Source organism: Cebidichthys violaceus, unplaced genomic scaffold, assembly GCF_023349555.1.
Source record: "Cebidichthys violaceus isolate CVI_PGR_0920_01 unplaced genomic scaffold, fCebVio1.0.p SCAF_4, whole genome shotgun sequence".
In the NCBI taxonomy this organism is placed as follows: Eukaryota; Metazoa; Chordata; class Actinopteri; order Perciformes; family Stichaeidae; genus Cebidichthys; species Cebidichthys violaceus.
The window spans coordinates 1,466,676-1,481,393 of record NW_027176594.1 but is presented as its reverse complement, the minus strand read 5'-3'; the positions used below and the strand labels follow the sequence as shown (position 1 = coordinate 1,481,393).

At 40.4% G+C, this 14,718-nt stretch overlaps 1 protein-coding gene across 1 annotated transcript; it reads left to right on the top strand.

The window, feature by feature from the left end:
* The first annotated feature begins 1,384 nt into the window (after positions 1-1,384).
* Positions 1,385-8,455, top strand: slc22a7a (solute carrier family 22 member 7a). Its single transcript, XM_068727240.1, has 9 exons — positions 1,385-1,750; positions 2,323-2,426; positions 3,827-3,981; positions 4,733-4,901; positions 5,001-5,124; positions 5,762-5,871; positions 5,981-6,195; positions 6,354-6,462; positions 7,615-8,455. The coding sequence occupies exons 1-9, from the start codon at positions 1,385-1,387 to the stop codon at positions 7,823-7,825; spliced, it is 1,563 nt and encodes a 520-aa protein (XP_068583341.1). The 3' UTR covers positions 7,826-8,455.
* Positions 8,456-14,718: the final 6,263 nt, after the last annotated feature.

The following is a 14,718-nucleotide window of genomic DNA, read 5'->3' as shown; positions in this document are numbered from 1 at the left end:
CGCGGTCACGGTCAGGACTCGGTGAATTTGAGTGATAAATATGCGGTAAAATCACTTAGAAAAGATGTCATAGTTGGATAAATATCTCAACATGATGAACATTATTGTTCAAAACACTCGCACACACGCATTCCTCTCATTTTTAAACATTTACATAATCATTTTTAAAGTATGATGATTCTCTAACAAATGTGTTTCTTTTAGCAACAGAAATGAAGTTGTGAGTCATCTGTTGTAACTGTCAGTGTTGTGATGTGACAATGAGCTGCTGTTTGCACATGATCAAGCTCTGAACATAATGGCTGCTACATGCTGTAAATTACATTTCACGTTCATTTAGGTTCACGGTCATGACCACGGTCATGGGCTCAGGGGGCCTCAATGACAAAATGTTGCTGAAAAAACTGCAATACAATTACAAAGAGACATAAAAAGACTACAGAGATAAATAAAAACTACCACAACAAGATGCCAACGACTGAAAAAGGCCCAAAACATTATTATAAAAACAAGACGACTACAAAGAGATCCATAGTTACTACAAAGATATACGAAAAATCAATCAAAATAGATGCAAAACAATAAAATGGGACATGCAAAGCAAAAAAAATAGAAGCAAAATAAATGCGAAAGAAACCCAAAATGACTATAAAAAGACTCAAAATGACTACAAAGAGACTCAAAATGACTACAAAGAGACTTAAAACAACCACATATAATTGTTAAACATCTACAAATACATGCAAAACGACTACAAGGACACATAACACGACTACAAACACCACAAAAATGACCAATAATAGATGTAAAACGACCACAAAGGAACAAAATGAATGAAAGTAGACTCTGTGAGATTGGATGCTTTGCATGTAGACAGGGTGGGGGGGCCTCTTACATGGCTGTGCAAATTAGTGGGGATCTAAATAAGGAATAAGATTGAAGATGGTCAAATTTGCAGAGTGCTTCTTTGGATTTGTTTTCCTGTTTGTACTGCTCTTCTGGTTTTGACCGGCAAAGGTCCCCCCCACACACACACACACACACACACACACACACACACACACTAACCATAACGACCACCAGCCTAAACCTAACCTTATCCCAACCTTAAACCAAGTCCTCAGCCAGAAATGCAGTGATTTATGTTGTGTGGAGCTGCATCTTGTCCCCATAAGGAAGGCAAATCCCCACAATGTGGCTGTGTAAACAGATTCATGTGCCCACAAGGATGGTAAAACATAAACTCACAAACACACAAAGAACCTCCCTCTCACTGTAATCTCCCAAATTGTAAGGAGCCGAGGGAGACACAGAGACACATTCGAGGAGGAGCAGAGACGGAGTTCAGACAGAGGATTCTGTGAGACACACTGATCTCGTCGCCATGGTGTTCGAGGAGATCCTGGACGATGTCGGCGGCTTCTCCAAGTTCCAGTTCCTGCTCCTGTCCATCCTGTGCCTGCCCCGCGCCATCCTCCCCCTCCACTTCCTCCTGCACAACTTCATCTCCGCGACACCTCCTCACCGCTGTGCCCTCGGGAGCCCGGAGGACGGCGGCGCGGCGGCGCCGGGCTTCGACCCCGAGGCGCTGGCCCTCAGGATCCCCCTTCAGAACGACGGCTCCTTCAGCTCCTGCAGAGTCTACGACCCCCAGCTGGCCTTTGACCTCGGCCCGGGAAACAGAACGGAACCTTGTCCCCACGGCTGGATCTACGACCAATCACAGTTCAGCTCCACGACGGCCACCGAGGTAAAGAAAAGCTCATTCATAGCTATCAAACTTTGCATTTTCTCTATTTCCTGCACTTGAACGTTGAAGTGGACTTCAAAGTCAAAGTGAGTTGAAAGTGAAATTATTGAAAAGTATAAATTCCCGCACCAGTGCAATTTAAGACGATTAGCAGTGGTGGAGGAAGTACACAGATCTTGTACTTCAGTAAAAGTAGTAATACCACAGTGTAGAAATAAACTGTAAAAATTAAAAGTCCTGCATTCATAATGTTAATTAAGTAAAAGTCCAAAAGTATTCACTATTTAGAATGGCCCATTTCAGAATAATGTATATTATATTGGATTATCGTTTTGGATCCATTCATAGAAGTTATGCTGAAGTTTCTACAGCTGCAGTTCCTCTAGTGTCCACTAGATGCTGCTCCAAGAAAAGAGCGACGGTGTCGACGTAAACGTGGAAACCTACGACTTCATTCCCTGTTTCTGATGTCAGCCTGAGCTCCGAGTGGGAAAACGATGTTCACAGTAATCACGAAATGAAACCCCTCATAGAAGACAGACAGGTGTTTTAACCCGTCTGTCTCTCTGCAGTGGGATCTGGTGTGTGGAGACAAACATCTGAATCAAGCTCTCGCTACGTATTTCTTCCTCGGTGTCACGGTCGGAGCCATTCTGTTCGGACATCTTTCTGACAAGTGAGTTCTTCAGGATTCATTAAATGCTTCAAACCCTCACAGTGATCCGGTGCTGAGGGATCATTTAATGATTTTATTCATCATTAAACATCAACATATTATTGTAAGCCAAATGTTTTAATCTTCACGCCGCATCACACACCACAGCAGGACCAGTATAAAGTACATTTACTAAGAAGTACTCTACTTTTATGCAACGTTTTAGTGTATATTGTACTTTTTACTCCACTACATTTGTCCGACAGCTTTAGTTACTTTTCAGATCACAGTTTTTCATCTCGTTCCTGTCCAGTTAAAACCACGTGTCTCCAGATGTGTTGATGTTTGTGATGCAACACACACACATTAATGCAGCAGTAATATTAATCCAGAAACATGAGATACAATAGTAAAACACTGAGAGGGAAGATTTTCCTGAACAACTACTCACATACATTTTGTTGATAATATTTACATGCTGTAAGTATACATAACTTAAATATACACTTAAGCAACTTTTTTTTATTAAGTAGGAATATTACTGGAGTATTTTCACAGTGTGGTATTAGTACTTTTACTGAAGTAAAGGGTCTAAATACTTCACATAACAGTACAGTAAATGCAAAACGCGTTGGGTACCTCCTGCTGAGAAATATCAATCATAAATAGAAACACTTTTTTCTTTTTAATTTCTGAATGAAAAATTATTTATTAAACTATTTTCAACAATTTTCAATGCAAGTGATTTTCAGGAACAAAGTCAGCTGCTGCTCTGCTGATACACACGCACGTGTGTGTGTGCGTGTGTGTGTGTGTGTGTGTGTGTGTGTGTGTGTGTGAGAGTGTGTGTGTGTGTGTATGTGTGTGTGTCTGGCAACAACTGCAAACTCTCCACATGACTCTATATTGAATAAAACCAGTTACCTAATAATCCCATGTCATTGATTACTTAACACAGAACACTGTCTCCCCCCCCCCCCCACACACACACACACACACACACACACACACACACACACACACACACACACACACACACACACTTTTTTTGGAAATTGTTTAAATCAAAAGGTGGATACAATCTAATAGGGTTAGACTGAACTGAAACACTCTTTTGTGCACAAGTCAATCCTAAAATGAAATACCGAGCCTGATCCCAGATCTAATATACGTTGAAGTATAGGGCAGGGCTGATTATGCAATATGATTATGTCCATATTCCCCAGCCATACTTTGAAGGGTCTTCTTGAATATGTCTGCGGTGTTGGTAATGGTATCTTAAATGTATGTATGTATGTATGTATGTTACAAAGTGAGCTGCTGAGATGCACGACACATTTCAGACTCGATCTGTCAATGGACAGTCGACGCTCTCTACCAGGCGAGCTAGATTTGATCAAAGCGATGTGTTTGTGCTGCAGGTTTGGGCGTAAGTCGATGCTCCTGGTGGCTTTAATCGCCTCCACCACGTTTGGAGTCGCCTCGGCCTTCTCCGCCTCCTACGTCATGTTCGCCGTCTGCAGGGCGCTCTGCGGCGTGGCCCTCAGCGGACTGTCGATCATCGGCGTGGTCCTCGGTAAGAACTCAGAGACGCGATTCAAACCAGAAACGCTTTCACTGTGAGCTCTGTGTCAAAACTCACACCGACAATATTCACATTCGCCATTTCAAGACGGGAGGAAGTCTTTTGTAGCTCTAAGAAGGGTTGGGCGAAGTTCAAATTCCCCTACTGACGATATTAACAAAAGTAACGTAATACCAAATCATTGTCCAAAGTAAGCTGCAAAGAGAGAGTCATATAAATATCTAGAATTGAAAAAAGGAAGATATATTCATTTCCAAAATTCACAACATGTACAAAAAAAATATTCTGATTCATTTGTTGGTGTTTAACCTTTCAAAAACAACATTTTCACTGCAGTCCAAAAAAAAAAAAATCTCCTGCACACAACTGTATTAACGGAGCGGTCTAACAGCTACATTGTTATAACCAAGAGCAAAAAAATCTGCCGTTTGCTAAAACGTTTACAAAATACAAGATCGATAAGCTAACCAAGTAGCACAAAAGCTAACCCAGAAGCACAAAGGCTAACCCGGTAGCACAAAAGTAACCCCAACGATACCCCAACAAACCCAACAATAATGAGACCCGATCCGAAATGCGATTGACCTGAACAGGTCAATAGCATTTCAATATTATCAATATATAATACCAATGTCCACAGGTAGAAATCTGTCTCTTTTGGCAGATTTAAAATCAACCTGGTTCTCTGTCTCGACATATTTCACTGCAGTCTGTTCGCTCTTATCGCTCTCTTCCTGCTCAGGCATCGAGTGGACGGACGTGAAGCACCGGACCTTCACCGGTACCGTCATGAGTTTGTCTTGGAGCGTGGGGAACATGCTCCTGGCCCTGCTGGCCTACTTCATACGAGACTGGAGACACCTGACGCTGGCGGCGACGGCGCCCTGCGTCGCCGCCATCATCTCCTGGTGGTGAGGTGGATGTTAAGAGTTTCTAGTCTACATGCTGACGGTAAATACCTCAGTGTCTCTGTGTTTTGTAAAGGCCTGTTTCCTCATGTCCGTGCTCAGGTGGCTGCCGGAGTCGGCCCGCTGGCTGCTTACCAAAGGCAGAGCAGAGGAGGCCAAGAAGCATCTGGTTCGGTGCGCTAAAATGAACAAGAAGAACGAATGCACATCCAGCCTGGAGACTGAGGTACAGCCTCACGACTCCATGAAAACATCCAGTATGGATCAAAGTTACCGATGAGTTTAGTACCCAAATCCATATATTTGCCATGCTGGCAGAGGGGATTCAGGATGTTGACCTGTTCCTCCAACACTCACAAAAGCATCAATGAAACTTCCTGGCAAATTAAAAGCCTACCAGGAACAAGAGGGATGATGCCCTTTGAGCCACTGGAGGGCTTTTATTGTGTAAGATCTGCGCAGGAAGTGTTGAGTTTCATTGACGAGATCTTGACCACGCTTGAAAAATGGCAAAATTGAGTGAAAGAATGTTGAATGTTGAATACATGGTGAGTGTGACATGACTCTGTATTTATGAAATTTAACACTATACTTAAATCATCAAGGCAGGTAGCTGGTAAACATGGGAGGAAGTGAGTTTGGATCATGATGTCTCACTAAAATATGATGAACTGGATTTATGTAACAGAGGAAAGAAGACATTAAAACCTGTCCAACATGCACAACATGAAGCCAACTGGACTCTTTCTAAGAATAGTTGCATAATCTTTGACATTTTATGTGCTGACTGTTATTTCTGCAATGAGCTAACAGCTCTTCTGTTAATGTGACGTCGTCTCTGTGTGACCGTGTGCTTGATTCAGGCTCTGGTGAAGAGGACGGTGGCTGAGTTGGCTGAGAAGAACCACTCCTACCTGGATCTGGTCAAAACACCCCACCTGAGAAAGATCACCCTCTGCTCTGGATTGTTCTGGTACCGAATCCTCCTCTGACCTCAAAAACATGTTGTCTGGTGCCATGTGTGTGTGTGTGTGTGTGTGTGTGTGTGTGTGTGTGAGTTCATACTGGCCGTGTTCCTGCAGGTTTGCTGTTGCCTTCCTGTACTACGGGATCAGCTTCAGGATCTCGGGTTTCGGAGTCAATATCTACCTCACACAGTTTATCTACGGCGCCATCGAAGTTCCCGCCAAAATCCTGGCCTATTTCGTCCTGGACTGGATCGGCCGGCGGAACGGCCAGGCGGGGTTTCTGATCACAACCGGAGCTCTGATTGGAATAAACACAGCCATACCTTTAGGTGACATCACTTCCTGTCCCTGCATACACATACACTACCGTTGAAAAGTAAGATGGAATTGAAAGGCAACGTGTTGCTTTAGCAAAGCTCTTAAAACTTCACAATACAAACAGAAGGTTCTTCATCTTTTTAACTTTTAACTTCTTCTTCTCTCTCAGATTACTCGGTGCTTCGTACGTGCATCGCTGTGGTGGCGAAGGGTTTCTCAGAGGCGGCGTTCACCACAGCGTTCCTTTACACAGCTGAGCTCTACCCAACCATCCTCAGGTAAAAGCCCCGAACCTGAAACCACCAGGGTCCAGCTGAGGGACTCTTGACTGATGCTGCTTTTACTGACAGAGCATTATTACTCAGCGTGAGCGGAAAGAGCCGTGGACAAGCTGCTTTGAGGTTAAATAAATGTAGTGACGAAAAAAGTATAAAGTAGCATATAATGTAAACTCTAGAGTTAAGTGTAAATACCTCAAAATCGTAAGTACAGTAATTGAGTAATTATGATCCACCACTGCAGAAGCCTATTTTTTCAGTAATATGAGAGTTAAAAAAAAGATCTTTGGTTGAATTTTGACTTTTAATTGCTGTGACATCACTTGCATCTACTTGTACTAATTTTAAGCTTTTTTTCTGATTATATCATGTGAGAGAAGCTGTCATGCTAATAAGTCAACAAAACATATTGTGTGTTTTTAATACATATTCTAAATAAAGTGTGTATTTCTCTTTAACATTTTCATTTAAATAGAGATTTCCCACAATTCTGACAAGTATAAACTAGATCTGGAAAAATACTTAGGCTAACCCTTTCATGCACAATTATGACAGTCAGGATTTGGTTTGTGTTTTTATTCCTCATAAGGAAGTACATTATTATTTTTAAACATTGATTTTTTTGCATGTCCACTTAACAGTATGCGTTTGACTTTTCAACTGAAGAAATATGTATTTAACAAACAAACAGATAAAATTATAAACATGGGAAAACTATAGAATAACATATACTTTTATTTTTGTGTTCACATATTCTAACACGTTCAAGGAGTTCAATGCAATGTAAAACATGGTGGACCTGGTTCCTCCAATTATTGTTTTTGTTGTAGAAAAGATTGTAGAAGAGATTTTAACAACTGTGTTAGTCCTTAGTTGTTAGTTGATGTTACCAAACTGTATTTACCTGCAAGGGTCTCCTACTGTGGAACAATTAAGAAGATATTCCTGAGCTGCTCAGCGTTTCTGGACCGACAGCTGACTGGCAGCCATCTTGGTTTTGAGGAATTTGTGTTGCACTTACAACGGCTGGCCAGTTGGTGGCAGTATATACTATGATGCACTAGGGTCTACTATCCTCTGTTCTCTTGAAATCTGGAGCATTAATATGAATAAATAAGTGAACTGAAGCTCCCGGTTGTTTTGTTGTTACAGGCAGTGTGGTTTAGGCTACACCTCGTGTCTCGGCCGGATCGGGAGCTCCCTGGCTCCGATTATCATGTTGCTGGAGGACGTCTGGCTTCTTCTGCCGCCGCTGATCTTCGCAGGGACGGGCATCATCAGCGGCAGCTTGGTCTTTATGCTCCCAGAGACACACAACGTCTGTCTGCCCGAAAACATCTACGATGTCGAGGAGGGAAGGTAGAGCACTTCTGTTTTTTAATGTTTACTGCTTCATTTCTGTGGTCGAGTCACAGATCTGTGGCATAATCTGTAAAAGCACGCCTGACTTTCATGCAGCAAACTGAAGTTTTAACGGCTCTGCCACAAAGTTCACCTTTTGTTAATCCATGAGGTAACCTGCTCTCACTCCTAACTCTGATAGCGATGCACACTTCAGCATCTGTATGAAACTTAACCCAAACCTATGCGTATCATTATCAGACGGTCAGAGAAACAGATTTATAAAGAGCAAGTAAGTCCTCTTAGTGGAGGTTGTACGGGTCAAACAGACACAGGACTTTCACCCAGGAGACCGCTGTTTGTGTCCCGTCACAAACCAAGTCATGGTTGACTTTTTTTGGGGGGGTTAAATAAACACTGTTCTTCTTTTGTTACTTTCTGTTCAGACACAGGCAGAAGGAGGCAAATGGAGATGCAAATATTGAGCTGAAGGAAACAAACTCTAAAGACTCAACAGCATCACAAGACAACTGATCAGCTGTGAACAACAGTGGAGACGAGAAATCCTTCCTGGTTTGGTAGTTACTTTTCCCGGTTCGCTTCAATAAGAGTTTGTACATTTTAAAAGTTGAAGATGAAGCCTTGATGTCTTTGTGCGGAGAGTCTTTCAATGCTGAAGGCAGTGCATCAGAAACCGATGGCCTCTCATCGCTCTCCATTCAGTTCCTGATGCAGTATCATCAACATCAGGGAACCGGTCCGTCAGTCCACCGGAGGATAGGCAGTCACCTGTCCATGAACACATATTATAACTCACAGAGTTAAACCTGACACGTTTACGTAAAAGAGTTACCAGAACTTCTTCTGAACACTTCCAAGAGTATAGAAACAAATTAAAAACCGCTTAGCGAAGCAAAAAAAGGAATATGAAAAAAATGTCAAAATGTTTTTTTAATTAAAAATGTATAAAAAGAAAGTGACTTAATATGTTAAATGACATTTCTAGAATAATAAAAAAATATTTATTTCAATTACTAATACTTTTTCACTTCCCCTGTTTGACATTCCTTATTTTTTAACTACTCCTTTACTGTAGCTAAAGCATTTAAATAAAGACAATAAGATATAATAAACAGCAAACATATGACATCAAATCAGAAGGTAAATCATTATGACTTTGAGAGGCTGTTTACTGACATTTTACTTATAACTGATGATTCTTTACTTTCAAATTAAGACAGAAACTTGAATAACAAAATAAACACCTCATATTTTTCCCACAGCGCCCCCTTGAGGCTGTCCCGGTCCTCTGGTAGGATGAGATGGTGCTGCGTTCAGGTGAATCTTAGTCGGCTCTGTGAGACGCTCAAAGCTCACAGTTGCCAGCTGAGATTAAACTGGATCACAGCCGTTTGTTATTTCCTCTGCAGACGCCTGGTTTCACCCTTTTAATATTGATTTTATCAGTTAATCACAAGTGATGAGACACATATCAGTAGTTTGTGAATTTACCCCCAATCATGATAGTCAATACTTTTAGTTTTACCCTATAATAACATACTATTTCTTTGTTGATTAGAGTTTGTATTATTAATCTGAATCTGTAAATCACTAGTAATTAAATGTATTCATGAATGGATCCTGAAGTGTCAGGAACCCCACTTGCCTTCATCTACAAAATGTCACTTAAAGAGACACGAACCAACCAGGAAGTGACACAAAATGACCTCAAGGAGACATAAAACGACTACAAAGACTATGACAGGGGCAAAACAACTACAAAGATACATAAGAAGTGGCAAAACAAGCGCAGACAAAAGCAACTACAAAGAGACCAAAACAACTACAAAGAGACACAAATTGACCACAAAGACACACAAAACAACTACAAAAAGTGGCAAAAGAAGCGAAGACCAAAACAACTACAAACGGACCAAAACAACTACAAAGAGACACAAAACCACAACAAAAAGAATCTAAACAACTATAAAGTCTGTGTGTCTTTTTCCTTTGTAGTGGAGGTGGTGGGGGTCTTTTGCATGTCTGTTCCCAGGGGCCCGGTCATGATTGTAGCGCAGCAAAAAAATGCAAATACTAAATAAATACTCAAGTACAGTCCAAGAGCCCCAAATGTTATTTGATATCATTGTTGTTGATCAGTGCAGAGCGACTGGATCATCTCTGCAGGTGATTGTGTGTAAATGTGTGCCGTCACAGTTGCCTGCAGAGATTAAAAAGTCACACGCTTACACACACACACACACACACACACACACCATGGAGACCGGGTGGGATCCACTCCTCAGCCTGCAGATGGCGCTGTATTGATGAACAGAAGGAAGGGAGGAGGGGGAGGAAGTCTGGGGGAGAGAGGTTAAGAGATGAGGATCACGTCACATATGCGCTGAATACTACATCAGTATCGTCATCATCACTAGATGCCACTGGTTCCTACACACTGTCCCTTTAAGAAGGAACTTAAATTTGACTTAAGCTTTGACACATGGTTGTGTCTTTTGAGACACAACCATGTGTCAAAGCGTGAGTCAATTTTAAGTATATAGTATTTTATGTATTTAGACTCATTCATGACTTTTCAGAGAGGTCAGTTGTTGATCTGCATTAGTGTGAATGGAGCTCAGAAATGTGCATGACCTGACCACAGATGACATGTTGGATTTGTTCCGGCCTGCGGGCTCCGAGGGCTCCGAGGGCTCTAACGAGGCGAGACGTGGACGGACAAAGCATCAATTAGAGCCGCGGGCTGTCCGAGCAGCGGACAGTGGACACTGAACATGGACCCCCCTCGGCCGCTCTATTGTCTCCGTCCACGGAAAACAGAAAAATAAAGACAATGTGATTTGGTTCTGCTGAGGTGCACTCCAAAAGCCCTGGCAGCGTCAGAGAGTTGTCGTCTTCAAAGCGTCGTCGACCTCGTCGTCCTCAGCCGGCAGATGTGTCTCTGCACATGTCGACCCCCCCCCCCCCCCCCCCCCCCCGCTGTGCTCCACATACACTTTTCATCGGGCTGTTTCTGGTCAAACAGCATAAACATCATGTAACGTCGTTAATGTTTGAAGAGTAAATGACATGTTAACGGAGCAAGAAGCAATTAGTCCGCACAATATAATATAACAGAGGCAAGAAACCAGCAGTATATGAACTCTGAAAGATAATAAGCAACAGTGTTTGTCGTTTGATGGTAGATTTTAAAGATCTTCCTAATATGTATAGTTCACTTATGAAGTGATTAAAGTGTACGAGCAACAGGAATCAGATCTCTGGTGTTGGATCTATTCAGAATCAGATTCAGAATCAGAATCGGTTTATTAAGAACGTTTGCACATATAAGGAATTTGGCTCAGTGATTGGTGCGTAACAATAAACAAAGTGCAAAAGGATAAGACATGAACTAAAAAATCAAATTATGAAAATTCACAATAGAATAAACAAACAAAAAAAATAAGAATACGTTAAAATAAATCTGCTGCTAAAGTGTAAAGTGACACTAAGTCTATATTCCACATGCTCTTCAGGAGATATTTTTGGTAAAACATTACGCAAATCACATGTTTTGTCTGACGCACATTGGACACAATTAAATAAAATATACTGTGGTGTAACAACCATGAACAGGAGAGGAAAGAGATTCTTTCCCTGTCTGACTGTTGTCTCCATTCGTCAACCAGAAATACTCAAAGTTACTCATTTGTTGCCTTTAAATTGCACAGCAATATGGAACACGTTAAGCACATGTATATCAACACCTCAATGTGCAGGACATGAGAAGGAAGAGACTTCCTCAGTTATGAGCATCTAGTTTAAAGACACATCTGTGTGAAATGTTCATTCTCACGTCTTGTGACAACTTCGTTTTTTATTTTAACAGTTGAAAACATTTCTAAGCAAACACAGAAACAGACCCTCTGAACATGTGCTGCTGCATTTGAACGCAAACACATCGATCCGAACTACTCTCAGCTCCGAAAGCACAAAAAACTAAGTAGCAGACTGACATTCAGAGTTAGATGGAGCTATGTTATTAACATGACGTTTTAAAATGAATGTTTGTCTTACCTCAGTGATAAACACATGCGGGCTGCCAGCCTGAGGCGAGCTGTGAGTGTCTGTACTGTAGCACCACCCTGACCCCAACACACACACACACACACACACACACACACACACACACACACACACACACCCCTCCCTGCCATCACCCCCCCACCACCTCACCCTGGACCTCACTTGGATCAGCGTTGAAGTTTCCCGTGGTTTCAAGATGTTTACTTCCTGTGAATATATCACTCTTTTACCAGGATTCATCGTCATAAAGGAAGTTTGATTTTAACGCAGAACTGCAGTTCATTTTTCAAATTATTTTAAATTTGTTAATGTGCTAATGAGTTTGATTTGAGGGGGGACACTACAGGGGAATAGGGTAAAAGTGTTTACTCAAATATATCACCATGAAACTTCACAACCATTATTATTTATATTACAAGTGTTCTGATATTGTACGTTTACATATGCAAATGAGGCATCATCTTATTAAATATATTCTAATTTGCAAACATTCCCAGAACAGACATCTGAACATTGTTTAAAGCCAGGTTTCATTCATTTATATGTTAGAGTCAAAGTGTCTTTGGATATCTCTTTTTTTTATAACTGAATAAATCAGCCATTAACAGCCATACATTTTCTCCATGTTTTTAGGAATACAAGGTTCTATAAATAAAGCTACGGATGATATATAAACGAACCCCTTTGTAAACCTTCAGAATACACATGGAAATGTAAAGTGTGGCGTATGTACAGTATGTGCTAAAGCCCAGATTTTGAATTACTGAGGTCATGAATATTTCCAGAGCACAACAATATTTAGCCACCGTATCATTTTACAGAAATTACATTTCTGTAAACTTTAATTCCTCACATTATGGTCTAAACATGTTTTTCAAGCTTTTTTTAAACAGCCAGGTGTTTAATTTTGGTGGTGAATACTAAATCCCATTTTTTATATCTATAAAAATGTTTAGTCCCTGATTTGTCAAATTTAATTTAATCTAAAAAGAAATACCAGAATCACCCCTTGAGATGTGTTAAAAGAATGGCATTGTAAAATGTAATATACCCTTCATGCCTTTACATTTTGTGACTCAGGAGAAGCTTCATGGCTGCATGTGAATGTAGAAACGGTGTTTTCTAGACGGTGGATGACCGATTGTTGACCACTTTAGTCATTAATTAACTGCTTTCTTTTGAAAAAGCTTGGGCCTGTGAGCGTAGCCTTGATGTCATGTGTTCGTCTTATCAGGCAGCCGTCGGCCTTCCCACCTTCAAATGTCTGACGAGTCTTTTTCACGTGCAGCACCTGACGTCTTCCCATCGTCAAAAACATAATGTGTCACTGCAACAGTTTATTAACGTGTTCAGCCTGTGAATCATAACAGATAATAATTGATTGAAATTAAAAAAAATAACATTTATTTATTAAGTACATAGTTTAATTTAGTTTATGATGTTTAGTCCTGGAGTATTTATTACTTCTGCCAAGGATGTTATGTTTCTGATTTGGTTTGTTTGTCACAGGCTGCAATGAGGAAGTGCCTTAAACTTGCATTCTCTCTAATGTCCATCAGGGGGCGTCTGGTTGTATAGAAGTCTAGTCTAAAATGACTCTACTTCTCTCTTGATTAATTCCCTCAGTAAACATTGTAAACATGAGTTTATGGTCTCAATCTCTAGTTTCAAGTCTTCTTCAATACAGCATGATGTTCATTTAGTACATTATGGTCCATTTAGAGTCAAACAGACCATAAAGCAGAGTACGCTTTAGGGCGTGGCTACATTGTGATTGACAGGTTACTAAGGCGCCATTTCCCATCTTGATCTTTTTGTCCTAGAACTTCAACTCTTTCCCACTGTGTTTTCAGTTCATAAAAGTTAATTGTAACCTTTTAGGTTGCCTACAAATGTCTTATTTAGCGTTTGGTTGTACTTAGCTCCACCCTCTCATATCACTTCTGGTTGACAAAAATCTTGCCTTAATGCATATATATATATATATATATATATATATATATATATATATATATATATATATATATATATTTGTTTTTAATCTTGTGTTTTTCTTTACATACATAGAATTTCACCAGAATGCAGAAAAAAAGATAGATAGATAGTAAAACACATAAAATGAGCAATTTACTATATTTAAAAAAAAAAGACTCTCAAAAGTGGAGCAACAGCCAGCTGAGATGAGATCGACTAAAATTGAATGTGAGACCACCGACCTGACCTGATCAGTCTTGGCTGGTAACAGACAAACAAACATTCAGGGTCATGACCCCAAAACACAGCAGGCACAGTCATCATAGTTATTCAGAAAACAGCCGTATTGTAGTCAAGATAATCATGACGGATACAAAATTCCTATTAACAAGGAATCTTACGTTAAGTAAGTTTGTCCTTTTGTGACAACACTGTTGAAAATTCCGATGACTCAACTGCAAAAGTAAAATTGGCATGATGATTTCAGCAAAGTAGGCCCTAACTTGACATTTTGATTACTGATTGCTGTCTGGATTTAAAGAGAATTTCACTGTAGTGTTTTATTTTGAAAGGAATCTGGTATCAAGTGATAACCATAACTTGACAGAAACACAAACAGTAAAAACATCAAGGTTTTAAGTAAAAAGTGTAAAAAGCGATAAAACTGCCAACTCTCACTTATTGAGCATACTTTTTTTTGAATGGTGTAAAAATGTTACGTAAATAACAGAATATTGAAATACTGCAGTGATTCACAACAACATCCTCTTTTTTGAATGTAGCATCACTGGTGATTGGGATTAGAACTGTTTCAGACAGCAAAAACAGCTCTGCTTGTCATGTGATGACCATGTT

Bases quoted from the DNA above. Each gene is read 5' to 3' on its own strand.
- slc22a7a (XM_068727240.1), top strand. From the start codon at position 1,385: ATGGTGTTCGAGGAGATCCTGGACGATGTCGGCGGCTTCTCCAAGTTC. The intron at 2,427-3,826 runs GTGAGTTCTTCA...TTTGTGCTGCAG, and splicing joins TTCGGACATCTTTCTGACAA to GTTTGGGCGTAAGTCGATGC. The intron at 4,902-5,000 runs GTGAGGTGGATG...GTCCGTGCTCAG, and splicing joins GCCGCCATCATCTCCTGGTG to GTGGCTGCCGGAGTCGGCCC.